The 23,426-nt window shown below is 51.1% G+C and overlaps 1 protein-coding gene across 1 annotated transcript; it reads left to right on the forward strand.

The window, feature by feature from the left end:
- SLAMF8 (SLAM family member 8) lies at positions 9,654-19,525 on the forward strand. Its single transcript, XM_005677242.3, has 5 exons — positions 9,654-9,908; positions 12,404-12,730; positions 16,550-16,855; positions 16,937-17,041; positions 18,798-19,525. The coding sequence occupies exons 1-5, from the start codon at positions 9,869-9,871 to the stop codon at positions 18,860-18,862; spliced, it is 843 nt and encodes a 280-aa protein (XP_005677299.1). The 5' UTR covers positions 9,654-9,868; the 3' UTR covers positions 18,863-19,525.

Here is a 23,426-nt window from a genome sequence, read left to right on the forward strand (position 1 = left end):
CCGTGTGAACCAGCCTGGTAATGAGAGTTTGGGAGGGTGAGGAAGAGGAAGGACCCGGGGAGGGAAAAGGAGGGGAGTCTCAGTGCAGTCCACAACCAGAGTGTTCAATGAAGGTTGCTGTTGTTCAGTCGCTAAGTCACGTCCAACTCTTTCCGACCCCATGAACTGCAGCATGCCAGGCCTCCCTGCCCCTCACTATCTCCTGGAGTTTGCCCAAGTTCATGTCCATTGAGTTGGTGTCAATGAACACAGTGAACGTGTTAGTTACTCAGTCGTATCCAACCTGCAACCCCAGGAACTGTAGCCCACCAGGCTCCTCTGTCCATGGAATTCTCCAGGCAAGAATACTGGAGTGGATTGCCATTTCCTTCTCCAGAGGATCTTCCTGACCCAGGGATGGAACCCAGGTCTCCTGCATTGCAGGCAAGTTCTTTATTATCTGAGCCACAAAGGAAGCAGGGTCAATGAAGGTTAATTATTAATATATATTTGCTCTGTGGGCCCCTGCACTGGAATCACAGAGAGTGGGGTCCAAGTTACCAGAACTGGCACTTTCTCTCCTAGTAAGAAATTAATGTTCAGAGAACTGGCCCCTCAGAGTTGCAAACTTCTATCATTTCCCCTCGAGTTTATTAGAAATGCAGACGCCCAGACCTGCTGAATCAGAACCTGCATTTCAATAAGATCTCTAGGCGGACAATTTGCATGTACATGAAAGTTTTAAAAGCCTTGTCTACCTCCAAAATACATCCTTCATGGAAGTAAATCAGTCCGCTTGCCTTTGAGAGCTTAATTGCTTGCAGTTGTCCTTTGGGAGAAGACAGTGGTAGGGCAACCCAGGCTAGCCCTTGTTTTTCGCCTCTCTACTGTTCTCCCTTGCCTCCTCCCATCCCAGCCCTTCCTCTTTCTGGTTCTCTGTGTCCTTCATCGCCCGTCCAGTGCACAGCCAGAATACACCAGGGTCCCCTTCCCTTTGCCCCTTGGTTCTGCCAGGATCACTGGGAGGCACACACCGTCCAGAAGCGCAGGGCCTTCACTGGTCCATCAGGAAGTAACCCTCCCCTGACCCTAATTCTTCACCCGTCCCTCGGTAAATGAGCCACCCCCTTCTAAAAAGTCAAAACGTAGGTAAGACAGCTCATGAAGGGAGCAGCGATGATGGGGACAGGAAGGAGCCAGCCCTCCAGTCGTCCCCACAGACCACCTCCTTCCTGAGCTTTCATACCTCCCTGCCCCCTGCCCCACACCCACTCCTGGTCCACGAACTGGGGTCTGTCTGTGAATTGAATTTACCAGTCTAGGTAAGATAACAGAACAATTGAAAACAAGAATTTAGGAACTTTTATCGCAATCTATAGAGTAATTTTATGTTTTTTTAATATAATCATTTAAACTAGGGCTTGTGTTTTGTACCTCTCTTTCAATGTTTTTTTAGTAATTCATTTTTATGGTATTGTACAAAAGTATAGCTCCACAGTGGATTGGGAGTAATAAAGAAAAATGGGTCCTTCAACTCAGGTACATGAGGAGTTGTATCTGTATCTCCCTCTCTGTCTCTCTGTCTCTGTCTCTGTCTCTCTGTCTCTCTCTCTCTCACACACACACACACACACACACACACACACACACACTGCTGACCTGGTGTGTCTCAGACACTTTGCTGTCTCCTCAGACCCTTAATTTGTAAAACAATGAGCAGGAATTTTCCAAAATGAACAATTACTAAAAGAAGTTAAGGAAAAGAGAATTCCCAAAAGGACATAGAGAAAATAGAGCTTTTAGAGGAAACCCACACTCTTCAGCCCAGACGCTCTCTGGTTTGCCTAATATCAGCACATGTGAGTGCATGCTTGCCAAGTCGCTTCAGCCATCTCCGACTCTGTGTAACCCAGAGTGGACTGTAGCCCACCAGGCTCCTCTGTCCCTGGGATTGTCCAGGCAAGAATACTGGAGTGGGTCGCCACGCACTCCTCCAGGGATCTTCCCGACCCAGGATCGAAACCCAGTGTATGTCTCCTCATTGGCAGGCGGGCTGTTTACCACTAGTGACACCTGAAGCCCTAATGTCGACACATCGAGCGCCAAATCCCATCTCCAGTTGTCTGACCAGGTACCTGCTTCTGTTCCCAGAGGATGCTGGTGGGCAGGCCTGGAAGGAGCAGTGCCCAGGAGGCCCAGACCCTGCTGCAGTGCTGCTCCCCACTGGAAGGCCCGCAGCAGCCGCCATGCTCGATGAAGGCTCTGAAATAGGAAACGTTCTTTTTCTTCCAGGTCAGAGCTAAATGCAAACACTTATCCAGCAGGGGTGAGTTAGCTGTGCCTCATCTAGGGACCTGGGCTCTATGGGGTCATATCATTTATGGGCAAGAGAACTTAGCTGGCATAAGGACCGAGAGGCAGTCTGGAGGTGCCCCTTAATGTGGAGAGGAAGAGGACAACCAGGAGCCTCAGGGCTGCTCCCTAGTGGCCCTCTTGGGTAGGCGGGGACTTGCCCAGCAGCCTACACTGGGATCTGACCCAGTGTACACAACTTTCATTGGACAACTTTGTGGTTAGGTCTCGTTAAACACCCCACCCTTGTTTCGCATGTTTTGTGTTCGTTCATACCATCTAGGTACGAACAATAAAAACTGAGCACGGCCCTTCCCTGAACCAGGCAGGCTGCACATGCTGGAATTTCTTTCAATTACAGGTTATTTTAAATTGGGCTAGGAAATAGAACCCCTACCTTTTTATTTAAATAAGCACCCACTAAACAGTTCTGTGTCCTTCATCTTTGTCTCAACTGTGATGACAGTAAGTACAGACAAGGGGCACAGCATGGCAAAGACCCAGGCTTCCCCATATTGTATCTCTGCCGACACGGCCGGAAGAAGTTGTACCTGGCCGACCTGGCAAGGCTGCTCCTTCAGCACATACCACTCTGTGAACGAAGAGCCTCTGCTGTACTTGTTTCTGGAATTCTCTCCCACGTGAGGCGCTGATCAATAGCGACGGTTTCTTCCATGGTCGGGAGCATGATCGCCGTCATCATCAGCCTGTGTTGCTGACCTCACAGGGCCTTCTCATGCTGCGCTGATCCCCGATAAACATTTGCTCAGTACCTTAGTGTGCACACCATGGGAACCCTGCAAATACTGTGTAAGCGAGTGAGTGAAGAAATGAGTTTCCATCTTCCCCTTCTCTACTTAAACGCAGCTCAGTCACGGCTTGCTTTCTTTTCTGGGCCATCTTCCACCCTCTGGGAAAGTGTGTCTTTGTCTCAGAAGCAGGCCCTGCCTGCTGAAGCCTCAGACCCTCCCACCCCTCCCCTCCTGAGTGCTGCTTCTTAGGCTCCCTCTTTCCCCCCCTCCTTAGTCTTCCCACTTCCAGCTGTGAGCACCAGGCCCCATTCTACCAACTCCCAGCAGGGCCAGGATGAGGCTGATGTAGGAGAGGTGCCCTGGGCACAAATACTGAAGCAGAAGCCAGCCTTGGGCCGGGCAGACACTAGAGTGTCCTCTCAGGGGAAGTAAGATGTGTCCACTTCACATGCGCACACACTGCCTCAAACCTAGTCTCCCCGACAGGCAGCGCCACTGACCAAGCTGGCCGCCGAGGGAGGGGTGCACACACCACGCCCCCTCCCCGGGGCAGCCTTTGGGGCTGCCAGGGCATCAGCTGGCAGACGGTGCAGGCAGCTGGTCCACTCTATGGGAAGCGTATAGATGAAGGTAGACACAGGGCTCATGGGGGCTCTGCCTGCCCTCAGCCCCATCCTGCTTAGAAGCGGTGCCCAGCCAAATCCGGGGCTCTGGGACAACCTAGAGGGATGGAGTGGGGAGGGAAGAGGTTCAGGAGGCGGCGGACACATGTATACCGATGGCGGATTCGTGTTGATGTACAGCAAAAACAATCACAATATTCTAAAGTAATTATCCTCTAATTAAAATAAATAAATGATTTTTTTAAAAAAAGCAGTGCCCAGAGCCCCATCCACCCCCAGGAACACTCTGCTTTCTTCCTTGTATTCCAAAAGCCTCTAAAGGCCCCCCACTCCTTCCTGCCTGGTGCTCTTCCTCGGCCAGCTCCCTTCTCTTCTCAAACATTCTACTTTTTTCCCCCCTATTCCACTTGTCTCCCGGTGCAGGGAGGCGGGGAGGGAGCGAGGCCATTCTGCCCTAAGGCCAGTCCAAGAAGAAGAACAAGTGTGAGTAGGCAGGGACAGGGCATCGCTTCGGCCAGCCTTCACACTGCATCCAGTTCCACCCCACCCTGAATCTGCACCACCACCCAACCTGAAATCTGCTCTCAGGGCTGAGGTTTGCGGGCTCAGATGAGCCCCAGTTAACACCTGCCCCCCCACCCCCACAGTGCACACCTGCTCCCCCCAGCCCCCCACCCCCAGCCCACAGTGAAGGCAAACGCAGACCACTCCACCTGGCAGATGGGGCTACCCTGCCTGCCCGGGCCTGGGCAGAGGTAGACTCGGTCTCAGCCACTTGAGTTTCCCTGAAAGGCCCCAGGGAGGCTGAGCACAGCCCAGGCTGCCAGCTGCTCTCTTAATTAAGAAATGTGGGGAGTGGCCCCTTTGAACTCAGCAGTTAATTTACGCTATGCACTCCCCCTGTGGCTGGGTAATTAATGTGGTCTGAACCAGTGATTAGCAGTGCGGGGAGAAACTGCAGCCAGGACTTAACCCTTCCCGTGCCTTCAGCAGTCGGTTTTTCTCCAGTTGTCTCAGGGCTGCTAGAAGTTCTCTGAGGGGAGGTGCGTGCGATATTTTCAGGTCCTCACACAGTCTCCTCCTCCCCACTTTCTCAGCCCTCCTGAAATTCCCCTCAAGCAAAAGGGCTGGTGTACTGGAGACAGCAGCTCATGTCCTGCTGGGATGGACCACACTGACCACCCCTTCTGCCAAGAGGGAGTGTGACTGCCCACTGTCTCCCCCAAGGGAACTCAGCATCAGTATTTCCAGCATTCACATGCTGGCCAGACTCCTGCACCCCAGGCCCACCCCAAGCCTGGCCTTGACACTTCAGAATCATTCAACCCACTTCAGCACCTGTTTGGAGGGCACCACTTGGTAGAAAGCCTGTCCTTGGTGATATACAGGGTGCAGACATGAAGGGAGCCTGATCCCCGCTCTCAGGAGCTCACAGTCTGGGAGAAGAGAGTTAGAGCAGGGCTGCTCAAACCTCAACACTCCACTACCTGCGCTTGTCCAGCTCCCCTCCTTCCCTCTCTCTGGCCGTGTAGTGACAATGGATAATTTTTTTGAGTGCAGACTATCAGCTGAAATTGAATTGCACATGTGAGAGCTGAGAGCCTCCGTTCCATTTGGAGACTCACTGAGAACTAGAGCCCAGGAGACAGCCTCTCCGGTCACTCTGAGAAGCTGCTCCGAAGAGGTTAAGGGAGGTCAGCATATATGTGGTTTGGGAGAAGGGGTACGTGCAATCCAGCACACACCTTGGTAGAAGGTTGCTGCTAGGTATGAGGCACAGCCATCTTAGTTAATGATTTTATTGCTTTTCTAAGTATGGGAAGACGCAAGAAACAGGGTCCATAAAATTTTCTTTCAATATATCTGAGGGCCTGTTCTGCCTGTTTTCCCAGAGCACAGACGGCCTCATCCTGATTGTCACCCTGAATTCCTTTCAGGGTAACAACTGCAGTAGCCAACGACTTGATTCTTGTAGAACTGGATGGTGGGCAACATTTTTCATTTCACATGACTATGCGCCAGACCCCATTCTAAGTGGTTTCACCCTGGGGGCACCATGAAGATGTAGATACTGTTATTAGTCTCTATTTCATGAATGAAGATGCCAAACACAGAGCAGTCACTTTGCTCGTTTCACAACCAAGATCTGAACCCACAAAACCCGACCCCAGAGCCTGAGTTAAGTCCTATCCTCACCCTCGTCGTTTATATCCTAAGGCGCCCCTCAGTCTCCACCCCAGCTCCACAGGGGCCTCCCAGCCTCCCGCCCACCCTGCTGGCTCCTATCCATCCACCCTCTGGCTGCCATAGCATGCTTTGCACACAGCTGGCTTTGCTCTGGCCACTCTGATTGTAATTATTGGGTTACATGTCCACCTTCTCATCTAAACTGCAGATTCCTTGAGGGCAGGGGCTGTGCCTTTCATGTCTGTGTCCCCAGCACCTGGCACTTAAGTAGATGCTCACTGAACATCTGACACATGGATGAGGAAATTGGCAGTGGAGTCGTATAGCTGATCCCCTCCTTTGACCTCTCCGCCTGTAGGCAGGTTAGGGTTAGTTCAGCCACAACTCCAGCTGTGCTCCTTTCTCCCTAGAGGGTTCCTTTCTACTTCAGTCAGGACGATCACAGCAGCTGCTACCCAGGCCACTCTGCCTCTTTTTTCTCCCCCGATCAGCCCTGAGGTAGCAGAATGGTACAGCGAAACTGTGCTGGGCCCATAACCCAAGGCTTAATGGATTGAAACCATCCTCTGCTTCAGTGTACCTTTGCCCTTCCCTGGTGGCTTAGCGGTAAACAATCCTCCGGCCAATGCAGGAGATGCGGGTTCCATCCCTGGGTTGCGAAGATCCCCTGGGAAAGGAAATGGCAACCCAGTCCAGTACTCTTGCATGGGAAATCCCACAGACAGAGGAGCTTGGAAGGCTACAGACCACGTAGTCACATAGAGTCAGACACAACTCAGCAACTAAAGAACAATAGCAATCAGCCCTGCACGCTGTCCTCCCACTAGCAAGCTAGCCAAAAATGGGTAACAAACAGCCCCCCTCCTTCCAAGCAGTGCTTCTCAGAGCTCCCTCCATACACCAGCTCAGAACCACCCGAATGCAGTGACTGTTAAAACGACAGGCTCCTGGGACCCAGCCCAGCCCCACTGAACAGAATCCCCGAGAACCCAAGGTTTCAGCAAGGATGAGAACTGCTGATCTCCAGAGTAAAAACCTAAACTTAACCCCATACTCAAAGCCTCCATAATCTGACCCCCAACCTCCCTTTCCATTTTACCCACAGCAACCTTAGAGGGTTCCCCCTTCTGGTCCTTCATTGTCCCTGGAGCCTGCTTGGGACCTCCCCACCGCCAACCCTTACACACTGCTCTCCCCTCATGCTCAGAGCACCCCGCCACCCACCCACCTCTGGCCCACCCTGTTTTCTGAGCCTATCCAAAGTAGACCCATGTCCAAGATGCAGCTCAAATTCCTCCTTTTAAGGAGCAGCCCCTGCCCACCAGGGGCTTCTACGGAGGCTTAGATGGTAAAGAAACTGCTCGAAATGTGGGAGACCGAGATTCAATTCCTGGGTCAGGAAGATCTCCTGGAGAAAGAAATGACAACCCCGCCCAGTATTCCGGCCTGAAGAATCCCATGAACAGAGGAGTCTGGTGGGCTGCAGTCCACGGGATCGCGTGGGGTAGACTATCTGTGCTGCTCTTTTGCCCAGACCAGTTATGACCAACCTAGATAGCATATTGAAAAGCAGAGACATTATTTTGCCAACAAAGGTCCATCTAGTCAAGGCTATGGTTTTTTCAGTGGTTACGTATGGATGTGAGAGTTCGACTGTGAAGAAAGCTGAGAGCTGAAGAATTGATGCCTTTGAACTGTGGTGTTGGAGAAGATTCTTGAGAGTCCCTTGGACTGAAAGGAGATCCAACCAGTTCATTCTGAAGGAGATCAGCCCTGGGATTTCTTTGGAAGGAATGATGCTAAAGCTGAAACTCCAGTACTTTGGCCACCTCATGGGAGGAGTTGACTCATTGGAAAAGACTCTGATACTGGGAGGGATTGGGGGCAGGAGGAGAAGGGGACGACCCAGGATGAGGTGGCTGGATGGAATCATGGACTCAATGGACGTGAGTCTGAGTGAACTCCGGGAGTTGTTGATGGACAGGGAGGCCTGGCGTGCTGTGATTCATGGGGTCACAAAGAGTCGGACACGACTGAGTGACTGAACTGAACTGATGTCTGTCCGTGGTGGGTCTTCCCTTCCTGCTGCTTCTGCTGCTGCTAAGTCGCTTCAGTCGTGTCCGACTCTGTGCGACCCCATAGACGGCAGCCCACCAGGCTTCCCCGTCCCTGGGATTCTCCAGGCAAGAACACTGGAGTGGGTTGCCATTTCCTTCTCCAATGCATGAAACTGAAAAGTGAAAGTGAAGTCGCTCAGTCATGTCCGACTCTTAGCGACCCCATGGACTGCAGCCTACCCGGCTCCTCCCTCCATGGGATTTTCCAGGCAAGAGTACTGGAGTGGGGTGCCGTTGCCTTCTCCGCTTCCCTTCCTAGGCATATGCTATCCCTACCATTTGGTGGTGAGTACCTGGAGGGCTGGAAGCCTATCCCAGAATCCTCCTGCTCATCCACCAGCACAGCTGCCTCCTTATTGGTCCAGAGCAGAGCGTCCAATTTGACTGACAGGTCAGAAGCTAGGCAGGACTAGCTACCACAAGCCACACTCAGGAAGCTTGGGGATCTTCCTTCTTGCAAAACCTTCCTTGACTCAAGAAACCAAGTAAACTTCAGAAGTGAAAAGATAAAGGTAGTGAGGATGCGGTGACTGGCAGAATGGACCATGCTCCAAAGGCTGAAGCTCAGCTCACAGCTCTGCTTCTCTGTGACCCCGGAAAGATGCTAACCTTGTTCTGTTCTTCAAACTCCCCCATCTCTAACAGAGAGATAATCAGATCCTCTCGAAGAAGAGTTGTAGATCTTTCAGGAAGCAAAATATGTAACCATCTCTAGAATTCATGCCCTCATTTAACAAATATTCATTAAGCATCCATTAAGGTCTGGGCTCATACTCCCTGATAAGCAGTGGCGCGGTGGTAAAGAAACCGCCTGCTAATGCAGGAGACTCAGAGACACAGGTTCGCTCCTGGGTCTGGAAGATCCCGTGGAGAAGGAAATGGCAACTCCCTCCAGTACCGATGCCTGGAAGATCCCATGGACAGAGGAGCCTGGCAGCCTACAGTCCATGGCACCACAAAGAATAGGACACCACTTAGCAACTAAACAACAAAGCATTCGTGACTTGCCCAGCACCAAGGGGAACCCAGACATGGATATGAGACCTTGGCAATAAAGTCTATGGAGATGAGAAAACTGTTACAGGACGATGTGTTACGAGTGATAATAGAAGAACAGGCATGCCCTGAGCACACAGAAGGGAAGGTTCCTCACACTGCCTGTGGTCAGGAAGCCCTGAATGGGAGTCTGGTCAGCTGCATAGCCCACATAACCACAGAAAGTCTAGGAGGATGGATGGAACAGCTTGCCTGGTGGAGGATCGAGCACATGAAAGTGTGGAATTAGCATTTCTGAGAAGAGGCAGCACTGCTTGGCGTGGTTGGAGAGTGGAAGGGCGTGGGACGCCAGGCTAGAGAAACAAGCTGGAGTTGGACTTAGGAGAGCTTTGTATCCTAAGCCAACAGTTTAGTTGCCCTTGATCCTGAGGGCAGCTGGAGGCCATGGAAGAATTTTAAGCAGAGGAGAAGTGACAACAGGAATTGCAGTTTAGAGGGTTTTCCGTGGCTTCAACAGGAAAGAAGGGGCAGCAGGCAGCGAGGGATGCGGGGCTGCCCAGCGAGAGTCAGTGAGGAGGATGTCGGCTTGTGCGGGGGCGCTTGCCGCCTGCCTTAGCTAACCATAGGCATTTGAAAGAGGCTGACTTACAAGAACTGGCTCCTGAAAGAGCCCAGCCAAGTCTGAGGCCAACTTCCACTTTCCTCTGGATATTTTCACTTTTGGGGCATCTTGTTCTGAGTCAAGATTCCTCCTTCTGAACATGGGACTTTCCAGAAGGACCACAGCTCCTTCCGTGCATCCACTTGGCCTGGGATGTTCTGGATTTGGGTCGTCGAGGGAGTCCGTCTGCCTCTCTGAAGTATGGCCGTGTGGTCTCCGTGGAGTCTGCTTCTCTGGGAAGGTAAGTGGGGCAGGCCTACCCTCAGAGCACTGAAGGCCCCTCCCCATTCCAAGGGAGAACCCAGGAGCTGAGGAAGGGTAAGGTAGATGGAAGCAAGTTCTGGGGGAGCCTTGAAAGCCAGGCAGGGGCAAAGAGACACAGGATCTTGGGAAGAAGGGTGGAAGTATAAGGAGCCTCTGTGTCCATGAGACATGAGCTGTTTTGTGGTCCAGGAAGGTTAAAACTGAAGCTGGTAGGACCATTGGTTTTGTTAGATATGGTGGTGAGAACGTGAGGGTCTGGCAGCATGCAAATTCTAAATACGGTCTGGGGGGAGCAGGGGAGAGTGGGGCTCTTGCAGTCTAAGGATGTCTTTCCAGCTGCCTGTGGGACAACTGAGCCCCCACCCCAAGGTCTGTGGAAGTGGACACCGAGGAGAGTAAGAGGCAAAAGCAAGTTAATACAGTGCATGCAGATTCCAGGTGGCCGATAACAGTGCGATGTCAGAAGAGACCTCAGGTCTCCTCAACACTGGGTGACACCACTTGCATCCTGTCTGATGCCTGACACCCCCCCACCCCCGCCCCTGATTGGTCAAGTGGTCAGTGTGACAAAAGCCAGCAGTGCTAGGCCAGGGGATGAGAGTCGTGGGGTGCAGCAAAGACGCAGACTCTTCTGTTTGCATCAGAGACTCACAAGGCCTTTGAGACGACTTTGTCTGGGTTTCCCACCTGAGTTCCTGGCTCCAAAAATCTGCAAGCGTCAACATTTCTAAGCATGTCAAGGAAGTCCTGCCCCAAAGAGGAAATCTGTTAGGTTTGAAAATCTTTCAAATCCTTGGACATGGGAAGCCAAAATAATTTTTCTGAGTGGTGAAAGTGCCACTGACTGAACGTACCCCCTTGTTTTCTGGATGGGATATCAGAAGGGAGGAGAGTGCCCCAGAAGATTGCTCAGTTCATTCATGGCAGAGCTAGAGTAGGGTAGAACAGGAGTCTTGATTGACATCCAACGCTGTGCTCTCTGGATGTGGCATCTCCAATGTGCATTAACTCTGGAGCCATCCCCGGTTCAGACCGAGGTGCCTGGGGCTGGCAGGGCAGTGAGATGGACTGGGGACTGGAGTTACAGTGGCTGGCTGAGTGGTCATCCAGAATACGTCTTCCTGAGCAGCCTCCCAACACTTGGGTGTGTTCCCTATCTGCACTTGTTCTGCTGTGCACCCCTGCCCACGCCACTGAGTCAGGCGCAAGGGAAGTCCTTGCCAGTTTCATCATGCGGTAGTAAACTTGCTGGCTTCTCCTGCATCCTCTTCCTAAACAGCAGTGGTCACGGAGAGCCCAAAGATCAGAAGAGGAACTCAGGGTCTCGCGGGACTCATAAACAAGCGGCAACATAGAGGGATAAGAGAATTGCAGAGGTGGCCCCAGGCTGCGGTGAGAACACAGAGAGTTTGTAAACAGCAAAGAGGAATAGAGGAGGTTGGGGAGGTGGGAATGCTTCAAGGATGAGCAGAAATTAGCCAGCAAAGGAGTCAGAGTGGGAATTCAAACAGAGGTGTCACCCACACAGGTCGAACACAGTATGTTCCCAACGAAACAGCCTCTTGCCATCTCACCTCCATTCTATTTCTCCTTCTTTCCTGGATCATGGAGAATGGTACCAAATGGGTCCCAAGGACCTGGGAGCCATTTTTGATTCCTCACTCCCTCACTCCCAGATCTAATTTGTTACCAGATCCCACTGACTACACACCTTAATCCCACGTCGTTCCTCCCACTTCTGCCCATCCCCACTGCTCCCTCCCATAGTTTCCATCACGCTCCTTGGGATTAGTAGCCAAAGCCTCAGCCTTAGCCCACGTCCTCTGCATCCTCCATTCCTCGTCCTCAACTCCTGCATCCTTGCTGGAGCTGTCTTTCTAACCATAGATCTAATCACGTCACTCGCTTACTTAAGGCCTATCCGCGGCTCCCCATCACTCTAAGGATAAAGCCCAAACTCCAAAGCTGCTTTCAGGGCCCTGCAGGACCTGGCTTCTGCAGACTCTGCAGTGCAATGTCTTACTCCCCCTGCAGAGAGCTACTTTCAGTTCCCTTGGTGCACTGAGCTCTCTCACCCTCCGGGCCTTTGTGCGGCTGCTCAGCCTCTAACACTGCCCGGTCCCCACTGCAGGCTGCCCTCTGCTTGGCCTGGCCGATTCCCATTCCTCTTTCAAGTCTCAGCTTAACCTTCACTTCTCTGAGCTCCTCAAGACCAGGCCAGTTCACCCTATCACCCTACCCATGTCCTCCCAGGGCACCCCTGTTTGCCATTGTGGCAGATTGCTTTCTTAAGAGTCAGAGCCCCATGAGCACAGGGACCGAATTCCTTCCTCACTGTTTTATTCCCAGGCCCTGGCACAGTGCCCCCTCAGCTTGGGTGAGAGAAGGGCCTTCTGCTCCATAGCAGCTCAGCCGAGTGCAGAGAGAGAGAAGGTTTGGCACAGGCAGAGTGACGGAGCTCTGTCCTTTCAGCACTGCTTCCCATGGTCATCGCCAGTGCCCAAGTGCAGGGCCAGGTGGGCGGCTCGGCGCTGCTGGTGGCAGATCACCCTCCTGGTTTCCAAGTCCGAGAGGCCATCTGGAGATCCCTCTGGCCTTCAGAGGAGCTCCTTGCCACGTTCTTCCGGGGCTCCCCAGAGACTCTATACCGCTCCCGCTTCCTGGGCCGAGCCCAGCTGCACAGCAACCTCAGCCTGGAACTGCGGCCACTGGAGTCTGGAGACAGCGGCAACTTCTCCGTGCTGCTGGTGGACAAGCAAGGTCGGGCCCGGACCCAGACCCTGCAGCTCAAAGTGTACGGTGAGTGTGCCTGACGCAGGCTCTCTGCCCCACGCCTTCCCATCAAACTCCAGGAAGGCATCTTGAGTCCTGGGAACGGGGGAGAGCAGAGTTCTAGAAACCTCTGGCCTCTGACATCATGGCTGATTCAGGGAACATTTGCTCCCCCACACCCAGAGGTAAGAAAACTCCTGGGGCTCTCCCACTTGAGTTTCTGGCTGGGGCAGCCAGACTCTGCCACCGGACAGCCCTGCTCAGAACTCTAGCTCTGTCTCCTTATCTCAGTGGCCTTAGACACAATGCTTAGCTGCCTGACACTGACCTTTCTCACTTGTAAAACCAGCAGAGTAATATTACCGTGTAAATGCCAATAAAGGTAAAATCAGTTGGGAAAGCATCTAGGATAGAGGCTAGCCTGTGCGTGTGTGCTCAGCTCTCAGTCGTGTCCAGATCTTTGCCATCCCATGGGCTGTAGCCCAGCAGACTCTGTCCATGGGCTTCACCAGGCAAGAATACAGGAATGGGTTGCCATGCTCTCCTCCAGGGGCTCTTCCCAACCCAGGGACTGAACCCGCGTCTCCTACATCTCCTGCATTGGCAAGTGGGTTCTTAAGCCAAAAGTCATCAGTTCTAAGACAAAAGGTGATAAGATGTGCCATTATTTTATGCACCACAGAAAAGAAATGTAAACATTACAGTGAAACTATGACACAACATTTTAAATTAAAAATTAAATTTTAATTAAAGTATAGAGTTATTTCATATTACTTTACAGAACTCTTTCAGCGTTATTGAGAGATTTTAAATTTATGTCATTCGTGGGTTCTCTTTATTATGTATTGTAGTAAAATAAACCATCCCCAAAATTTACGGGCTAAAAACAACAACTCTTTGTTTCTCATGACTCTGAGTTGGCAGGGCTCAGCTGAGGAACTCCTCTCCTCTACCTGGGGCGGAAAGGCCATTCATAAAGTTGCTTTCAGTCCCTCAGCTGGTTTGACTGAATTCACTGGGGGCTGGATGAGTCTTTCTTTCCAGCAACTTTACCTTCACCTATATCACAGCCACTATCATCAGAACAACCACCGTCACGACAACCACATTCAACAGCCCACCATTGCCTGCACCAACAACATGCCTCCACCTCTACCCCCCTCTTGATCACCCACCATCACCCATCCCATGATCACTGCCTCCACCTCCACCCCCTCTCCATCAGCCCACCATCACTGCCTCCCCCTCCACCCCCTCTCCATCAGCCCACCATCACCCCCACCATCACTGCCTCCCCCTCCACCCCCTCTCCATCACCCCACCATCACTGCCTCCCCTCCACCCCCTCTCCATCACCCCACCATCACTGCCTCCACCTCCACCCCCTCTCCATCAGCCCACCATCACCCCCCACCATCACTGCCTCCCCCTCCACCCCCTCTCCATCACCCCACCATCACTGCCTCCCCCTCCACCCCCTCTCCATCACCCCACCATCACTGCCTCCACCTCCACCCCCTCTCCATCAGCCCACCATCACTGCCTCCACCTCCACCCCCTCTCCATCAGCCCACCATCACTGCCTCCCCCTCCACCCTCCTCCACCCCTCAACAATCACCTGTCCCACCATCACTGCCTCCCCCTCCACCCCGTCTCCATCAGCCCACCATCACCCCCACCATCACTGCCTCCCCTCCACCCCGTCTCCATCAGCCCACCATCACCCCCACCATCACTGCCTCCCCCTCCACCCCGTCTCCATCAGCCCACCATCACCCATCACCCCTCCCACCCCATCACTGCCTCCCCCTCCACCCCCTCTCCATCACCCCACCATCACCACCACCATCACTGCCTCCACCTCCACCCCCTCTCCATCACCCCACCATCACCACCACCATCACTGCCTCCACCTCCACCCCCTCTCCATCACCCCACCATCACCACCACCATCACTGCCTCCACCTCCACCCCCTCTCCATCACCCCACCATCACTGCCTCCCCCTCCACCCCCTCTCTAACCCCCCACAATCACCTGAACCGCCGTCACTATCTTTGCCTCCACCTCTACCACTGCCACCATATTTTTGCTGATTTAGATAAAATGCCCTTTGAGCTTATTCATCTACCTAGTGGCTTCGAAAAGATGTGTCAGTGACCCCTATTTTAGTAAAACCTCAGAAATTTGGATAGAAACAGGGAAAAGATAAGGTCCCAGTGGAAGAATGGAGAGCAGAAGTGAGAGCCGGGCAAAAGGAAACACTGAGGGAGAGAGAGGAGGTGGTAAACTGGGAAAGAGAGAGACCCTCCCGTGCCCAGGGGGAGATAACTGGGTCATCTCTCGGTGAGCCCCTTGGGCTGCTAATGTGTGACTAAACGGATGCACACTGCCCTGACCCAGGTTGCACTGTATGGCAAGCCAAGTGCCAGCTGAAATTCAACACCCCCCTCTCACCTGTTACCCCTGAGCCCAGGGCCCTTGCGCAGTGAACAGCCTTCACGACCATACAGGCAGCCAGGGAGCCTCGCCCCTGTTCTGAGTCTCCACTGCCGCACATGTGAAATAAGGACGTGGAACGTGATAATACAGGCAGCACCCACACCACTAAGCTCTAAAATGCCTTGTTCGCAGCATCTGAATTACAGATTTTAAGGAAATTGCTGTTTTATTGCTTCCAAATACATAGCGTGATTAGAACTAATTGCACAAAGCTTCCAAGCAGCCGTCCTTAGGAGCTCTGCTTTGACAATGGATGAGAATGATTTGAATTAGCAGATCAGTTACCAGAAATGTCAATGGGTGTTTCTACTGTGCCTGATCGTGTTTGGATGCAGCTTGTCCTCTTAAGTAGTGTAAATATCCCCCCCTGTAATCTTTGTTTATACTATTAGTGCACCCAGCAAATCTTTTCTTTTTTCATATCACAAATCCCACCAGATTGAGCTGGCATTAATGAGGTTTTACTCTGCTTGACTCTGGAATGTTGTCAGAGACAGCCCTCCCGTTGTCTCCAGAATGGTCTCCTGCTGGCATTCACTGCTGTGAGACTCACAATCTACTCATCAACCAATATAGCAAAAGGGAGCCATGGTCTGGACACCAGGACACCAATCTGGCCAGTGGCCTGGGTAGCTGAGCACCTTGGGAGTGAGGGGTATGGAAATTGCAAGGCAGAGCTCCCACCCACTTGTCTGCTCCTTCACAGAACTTTGCATTCTTGTAAGAATTTTCTTAGTTATTCATAATTACTCGTTAGTATGTCTTCCTCACCAGACTCCAAAAGCTCCGAAAGCCCAGGAATGTGCTTGTCTTTGTGTCTACCTTAATAAGCTCTTATTGTCTCCCTGACTGACGTACCGTGTATCAGGGAACACTGTGATACACAGAGGGATACGCAGAGTGCTTGGAGGGCTCGGAGCTGCACCTGGAATGTCAGGGAAGGCTTCACGGTCAGAGCAGTAAGCAGTGTGTCCACACTGGGCCTGGAAGGATAGTTAGGAGTTCTCTAGAAAGATGAGAAACAAAAGGCCTATGTGTACAGGTAAGCCGTATGGAAGATATGGAAGGGCATGACACATTAACAGGAAATCAATCAAGATGGGTGAGGAGGGGGTCAGCAGGAAGTATAGCTGGAAAGGTTGACATCAACTATTTGATGAAGGATGTTAAATACCAGACTTGGGAATTCAGCTTCTGTCCTGTGGGCAGTAGGAGAAAGACAAGGTTTTGGAGAGGCTTAGTCAGAGGCTTAGTCTAGCCCTGCATGGATCCCAGAGCTGGAGCTATGGGATCCGCGCGCACAGCATCCCTTTAACCCATGTCGGCTGTGCTGTTCTTGCCTAGATGCAGTGCCCAGGCCCGTGGTCAAAGTGTTCATCGCTGTATCAGGGGATGCTCAGCCCCCCAAGACCTGCCAAGTGTTCCTGTCCTGCTGGGCTCCCAACATCAGCGACATAACCTATAGCTGGCGACGGGAGGGAACTGTGGACCTTGGTATGGAGCCAGCTAGCCTCTTCACGGATGGACAGGTGCTGAGTGTGTCCCTGGGACCGGGAGACAAAGGCGTGGCCTATTCCTGCATTGTCTCCAACCCCGTCAGCTGGGACCTGGCCACAGTCACCCCCTGGGAGAGCTGCCATCGCCAGGCAGGTATGCCAAGGGCTGGGGAGCAGTGGTTGAGGGGTGGTGACGCTTCTGGTCCCCCTGTGACCCTGTCTCCTCCATGTCCAGCTCCAGGGAGAGCCTCCTACAAAGACGTGCTGCTGGTGGTGGTGCCCGTCTTGCTGCTCCTGATCCTGGCTGGTCTGTCTGCCTGGCACTGGGGCCCCTGGTCAGGTAGGAGTCCTGTGGGGGCTGGGGATGGGCCGAGGAGGCAGGTCTGCGGAGGAGGAGGGCAGAGTTCGGACCTCCTCTTAGGCTTCACGTGTTCTGCCCTCCTTACCTCTCCCATATCATCTCTTGGCCCTCTTTGTCAAATATTCTGGTCTTCCTTCAGACTGAATTATTTGAAATTCCTTTAGCAGTTTTCAAATGTGCTACTCTCCCAAGTGCCTCTGTAGGCATTTGCACATTCTACTCTCTCTGTCTGGAAAATATTTTCCATGATTTCCTGCCCAACTTGCTTTCTTCATTTGGCTGTCAGCTCCACCATCCTCAAGGCATGCCACCTCCAGGAAGCCTTCTGGAACTTCTCTTGCACACCCAGCCTGGGTCTGTGCCCCGCCTTGACCCTCCAGTGCTCACTCCAGTCCCAGCACCTACTGCCCTCACTCTCTGTGAAGTTCTCAGCCCTTGAAAAACAAACTCTGGGTCACTCCAGGCACCTAGCAAGGGTTCCTGGAACATAGCTGGTATCAATAAAGCTGTGTTGGGTGTAAGTCTAGATGAAACCCAACCCCTTCTTGTCAACCATTCTAGGAAATGCTCCTTGAGAGAAGCACCTCTCTGGGCGGGCGCTCACAGGGCTTCCTTTCCCAGGAGAAGAGAGAAGGAGGTGCTCTGGGTTCTGAGGTCTACAGCCAGTCCTGGAATGTGTTGCCCCTGAAAGAACTGTCCTTGCTGACCTGGGCCTCCTGGACATGTCCATCCTAGGCTGTCTGGGCTGGTCCCAGGATGGAGAGAGTGGGCCAGCAAAGAGAAGGAGGCATAAGACCTTGTTACAGTGGATTTGTCCCCAAAGGCAAGAGCCTTGGCCCAGCGGCTGAGCATGCAGCTGGGCCGCCAAGCTGGCTCCAGCATATTCTTTCCACTAGCAAAGGAGGGAGGAGGGGACAGCTGAGGTCACACTCCATTCAGGGGCCCTGTCTCCACCTGAAAGCATCTGGCCTGGCCCTTTGGCCCAAAGAGTCCCCAAGACTCATAGTAAGACGGTAGAAGCCAGGAAAAGAGCAGCTTTTTTTTAACAGTTTTATTGGACTATAATTCACATATCATATAATTCATACATTTAAAGAGTAAAACTCAATGGCTTTTATTACAGTCACAGATTTGTGCATCCATCACCACACTCAATCTGAGAACATTCTCATTACTCCAAAAAGAAATTCCCAAGCCCCTTAGCCATCACTCCCTAACCCCCCTTTCCCTTCCAGCCCCGGGCAACCACTAATTTCCTTTCTGTCTCTAGATTGTCTATTCTGGACATTTTATGTAAATGGAATCATAAACTGTATGGTCCTCTGTGACTGATTTCTTTCACTTAATCTGATGGTTTTGAGGCTCAGAAAAGAGCAGCATTGTCCACTGAGACGGGGCAGAAAGAATTTGGCTGTCTGGGGAAGTGGAAAGGCTCCATTCAGGGCATCTGGAAGCCAGCCCTGGCTCTTATCATGTGGCTTCTGCCAGCCATTTAACTGGGTCTGTCCCAGCTCTAAGTTTCTATACCTTCTACAACTAAATATGTGCCGCAGTTCCAGAGGAAGACTAGACGTTAGGAAGAACTTCCTCCTTGAAGCATCTCCTTTTCCAGGGTCTTAGAAAACCCGGAGAGATATCCCTTTGCCCGAGATGATCTTGGACCAGGACAGTTAGGATGCAGGGGCCTTGGGTACAAACACTGGAGGAGTTACCTTCTTTCTGATCTCCTTGCCAGGGAAAAAGAAAAAGGATGTCTGTGCTAATGAAGTGGATCAAGAGACAGAGAGCCCCCTCGTGTAGGGTCTGCCATGAGCAATGCCTGGATTGTGAGGAACCCCACTGCCCAGCCACATGACGATCTGGGATGTAGCTGGTGCCTGGAAATCACCTTGGACCTTGGACCTCCCATGAGACTCCTGTACCACCTCCCAGGAGTGGCCTGGGCAGTTGGCACAACCTTCCACACCCTCCCCCTTCTCTCTCTACTGGTACATATTCTGGCCCTACTCTGGGCAACATGGGCCTAGCAGGACATCTCTTCAAGAACACCAGAAGTTCTCCAGGATCCATAGATTGATTATCCATAGCACTCGCTGCCCCTCCGCTGTTCATGAAATATTGTTATGGATTTGTTCCCTTTAAATTACATGTGGAAATCCTAAACCCCACCCCCAATATTTCAGAATATGACTGTGTTTAGAGATAGGGCCTTTAAAAAGATAGCTAAGGTTAAACGAGGTCATTGAGATGACCCTAAGCTGATATGACTGGTGTCCTTACAAGAAGAGGGAGAGACACCCGGGAAGCATGCACACACAGGAGAAAACCATGGAAAGACAGAGAGAAGGGAAGCCCGCCGAGAGCCACGGAGAGGGGCTTCCGGAGAAACCAAGCCTGCTAACACCTCAGTCTTGGACTTCCAATCTCCAAGAATGAGAAAATAAATTTCTGTTTAGTCACCCATTCTGTGGTGTCTTGTTTTGGCAGCCCTAGAAGACTAACACAACTATTAACCAGCCAGCATCAAAGGATTTCCTCCAACCTGGGTCCCAGCCTCTAAAAGACATTAGAAAATCACCCACTTCCAGGCCCAATTCCAGCCCCTGTTATCTGAGACCCTGATGGTTCCCCCAAGCCAAGGAATTATCATAAGAAAAGGTCTAGAACTTGATGAAGAGAAATGGGGGTCAAAGGGTTTCTCTTTCTGGCCTTGAAGGATGTGCAGGTCATCCAAATTCATGGTCCTTGTAGGTAATTTACAGTTCTAGATGATCAAAGAATGGTTGACATCTCTTGCTTGGGATGGGTGACATTTTCAGGTAACATAGTTTTAATTGACATCTTCACCCTCAAGACTGACTATCATGCCTCCTGCAGGAGCTGGGGTGGGGAGGGGAGTTGAGATTCTCTCCTCACTGTCTAGCACAGTAATCAGAAAAAGAGAGATTAAATTTGCCCCAGCCATGGGACTTCCCTGGCAGATTAGTGGTTAGGGCTCCACGCTTCCACTGCAGGAGGCACGGGTTCAATCCCTGGTTGGGGAACTGGGATCTCATTGGCTGTGCACAGTCAAAAAATTAAAAATTGCCCAGCCAACAGGAAATTCTTGCACAACTTTAAAAAAAGCAGCTCAGCTCAGAATGAGTGTCTCTGTCTGACACTGAGAGAGGGAGGATCCAGGAAAAGCTAAGCAGAAGGGAAACTATGGAGGGAAAATGTGCTGAGGCATCCTAGTATCTGCCATGTTCATCTTCAGCTGCAAGCGCAGACGATCCACCCAAGTTCAAGGGACTCACCACTCAATGGAAAGATGTTCAAGGTCACTTCAAAAGGAAGTGATGGAAGGGATTATTGCAGCCATCTTTGCAAAACACAGCCTGCCACTGAGCAGTTCTATCCAGAAAAGCTCTGGAGTACTGTCACTGGAAAAAAAAAGAATTGAAGAGCTAAACTTACACTTGTTGTTGTTCAGTCACCAAGTCAGTTCCAACGCTTTGAGACCCTATGGACTGCAGCTCACCAGGCTTCTCTGTTCCTCATCATCTCCTGGAGTTTGCCCAAGTTCATGTCCAGTTAATTGGTAACACTATCCAACCATGTCATCCTCTGTCACCCTCTTCTCCTTCAGCCTTCAATATTTCCCAGCATCAGGTCTTTTCCAGTTCGCATCGGTGGCCAAAGTATTGAAGCTGCAGCTTCAGCGTCAGTCCTTCCGAACCGTATTCAGGGTTGAGTTTCTTTAAGAGTGACTGGTTTGCTCTCTTTGCTTTCTAAGGGATACTCAGGAGTCTTCTGCAGCAGCACAGTCTGAAAGCATCAGTTCTTCAGTGCTCAGCCTTCTTTATAGTCCAACTCTCACAACTGTACATGACACTTAGGAATTAGTCAATGGTAAGGTTCAGAGTTACTTCCTCCCAGGTGTAATAGGACTTTTTTCTGGGACCTCACGCAAGTCTTGATGATAGAGGAAGGAAGCATTGAAGAAACAGGGATAGATTTTGAAGTATTTTCCCAGGAATGCTTTAAGCCCTCCTCTCAGATGTCAGCTCTGTGCAAAGAGCTTCCCTCTTCTCCCCAGTTCCTGGGCAGTCACATCACCTTGGACAAAATGGTCAGCTCAGCTGGCCTCTAGAGTCACATGGCCACTCCTCCACTCGACTGGTCCTGGAATTTCCCTGTCTGTTGGCTCTGCTCAGAGGTCCTCTGCTGCTCAACGGCTTCACCTAGACCTCGTGCTTCTTCTGCATCCACTTCTCTCTCATCACCTTCTCCCAAGTTCACTTGAACGGTGCACATGACCACGGCAGCTAATATTGCTCCCACAGCCTCCCAGGGCATTCCCGTTGCCCGGTCAATGAGTCATGCAAAACTGGCTTTGGTTTCTAAAGCCGATGTGAAAGAGAAAGCCCAAGGTCTAGCAAGGAGCCACGGTGGTTGCATGGGGGAAACACACACACACCACTCGCCTTCTCTCTTGCCTTCATCTCTGGGGCCTCACCTCAGATCAGAGCGGCTCTGGATTAGGTGGGACTCACAATTCTCCCTTCACACAGTAACCCCTGGTGACTTCATGCAGATGGTGGTTTTGTAGTGTGGTGCACCAGAGCCTTTGAACAAATCCACGCTGCTCAAATCAACGGACGTTCCCATCCCCAGTGACTCACTTGCCCAGTGGTGGACTAATTAACCAGCTACTGAAAACCTCAAAGAGCTTCTGTGAGAAGAGTGTTTGTGTTGATAAGCACTGGGATTGACGTCACGTAAGAACAAATATTGAGGGCACAGCGTGTGCTGGGTATACTTCAAGGCCCTGGGGAATCAGTAGTGAATGAAGCAATGTCTTTCCTTCATGGAGTTTATATTCTAGATAATATAAGCAAGCACATGAGTCTGAGTGAACTCTGGGAGTTGGTGATGGACAGGGAGGCCTGGCGTGCTGCGATTCATGGGGTCGCAAACAGTCAGACACGACTGAGCGACTGAACTGAACTGAACTGAACTGAAGCACATGTCACATGTGGATAGGCTTTGCTAAGAAAGCTAAGACAGATGGCAGAGTAGATGACTAGAAAGTGGTGTGTTGGGGAGACGGGGACCTCAGAGAACACATGGAGTGATGTACGAACAGAAGTCCAAATGCAGTGGAGTAAGCCACGAAGTGGCTGGGTGAGGAACATTCCAGAAAGCAGAAGATACAAAGGCCCTGAAGTGGGATCATGATTGGGGTTTATGATGAGCAGAGCAGAGGCCAGGGCAACTGGGTCAAAACAAAGTGGGTGGGGAAGGAAAAGGGAGGGCCATAGTGATGGTGCAGGGCCACAGCACGTGGGATTTTGTGGTCTTCAGAACATCCTGTCCCTGGGGTTAGGGAAGCCAGAGGGCCCTCTTCTGTTTGAGGGTCAGAGTCCTCCCATAATGATTTTGGCATCATCATCTCTAGTAGGCTCATGGACAAAGCAGAATCCTCTCCAAATCTGCATTTGTTTTTCCTTGTTTTCCTTGTATTTCCTGTGAGCAAGAATCTTCGCACCTGTCCTTCTGCGTAAATACAAGAGCCACTAAGGCAAAGGAGTCATGTGCCACAGAGCCAGAGAGAATGAGAGTGGGGAGCAGAATAGCAAGAGAGAAGGGCCAGAGATGCATGTTCTCAGCAGCGGAGACATGAGCGCCCAATGCCTCATTTAAAGAACAACCAAAAAAAAAACATTGGGAAGGAAGGAGAGAGGGGCAAGATAAAGGTAGAGAATTAAGAAGTACAAACTACTGTGTATAAAATAAATAAGCTACAAGGATATACTGTCAGCACAGGAAAGTATAGTCATTTTTTAAGAATAACTTTAAATGGAGTATAACCTATAAAATATTGAATTGCAGTCTTGTACACTTGAAATATATAATATTACAAATATATATTCTATATTATCTATAAATATATATGATATTATAAATATATATAACATATAATATTACAAATATTATAAAATATAATATTATAAATATAATGTATAATATTATAAATCAACTATTCTTCAATTTAAAAAATTGATCAATTAAAACCAACCACTGCAAACATTAATGATATCTCTGGCAAATCTTTCTCCTGTGTTTATCAAGAAGTAGCACATGTTCAGTTCATCAGCACTTGGCTACTTACTGGTCTTTGGGGGAAGCACCATTTCGGGTCAGATATGAGTCCACGGCCCCCTCCATCTGTCCTGCAGACAGCTTGAAGGAGGGCCTCCTAAACCTGTAGCCCTAGATTCAGGAAGGTTTAGTGGACTGTGCACTGGTCAGCCTGGGTCCCATTGGCCAGAAGGCTGAGCACATGGGTAATGAGTGGGGATACCCCACTGCACCACTAGCC

This window comes from Capra hircus, chromosome 3 (genome assembly GCF_001704415.2).
Source record: "Capra hircus breed San Clemente chromosome 3, ASM170441v1, whole genome shotgun sequence".
NCBI lineage: Eukaryota > Metazoa > Chordata > Mammalia > Artiodactyla > Bovidae > Capra > Capra hircus.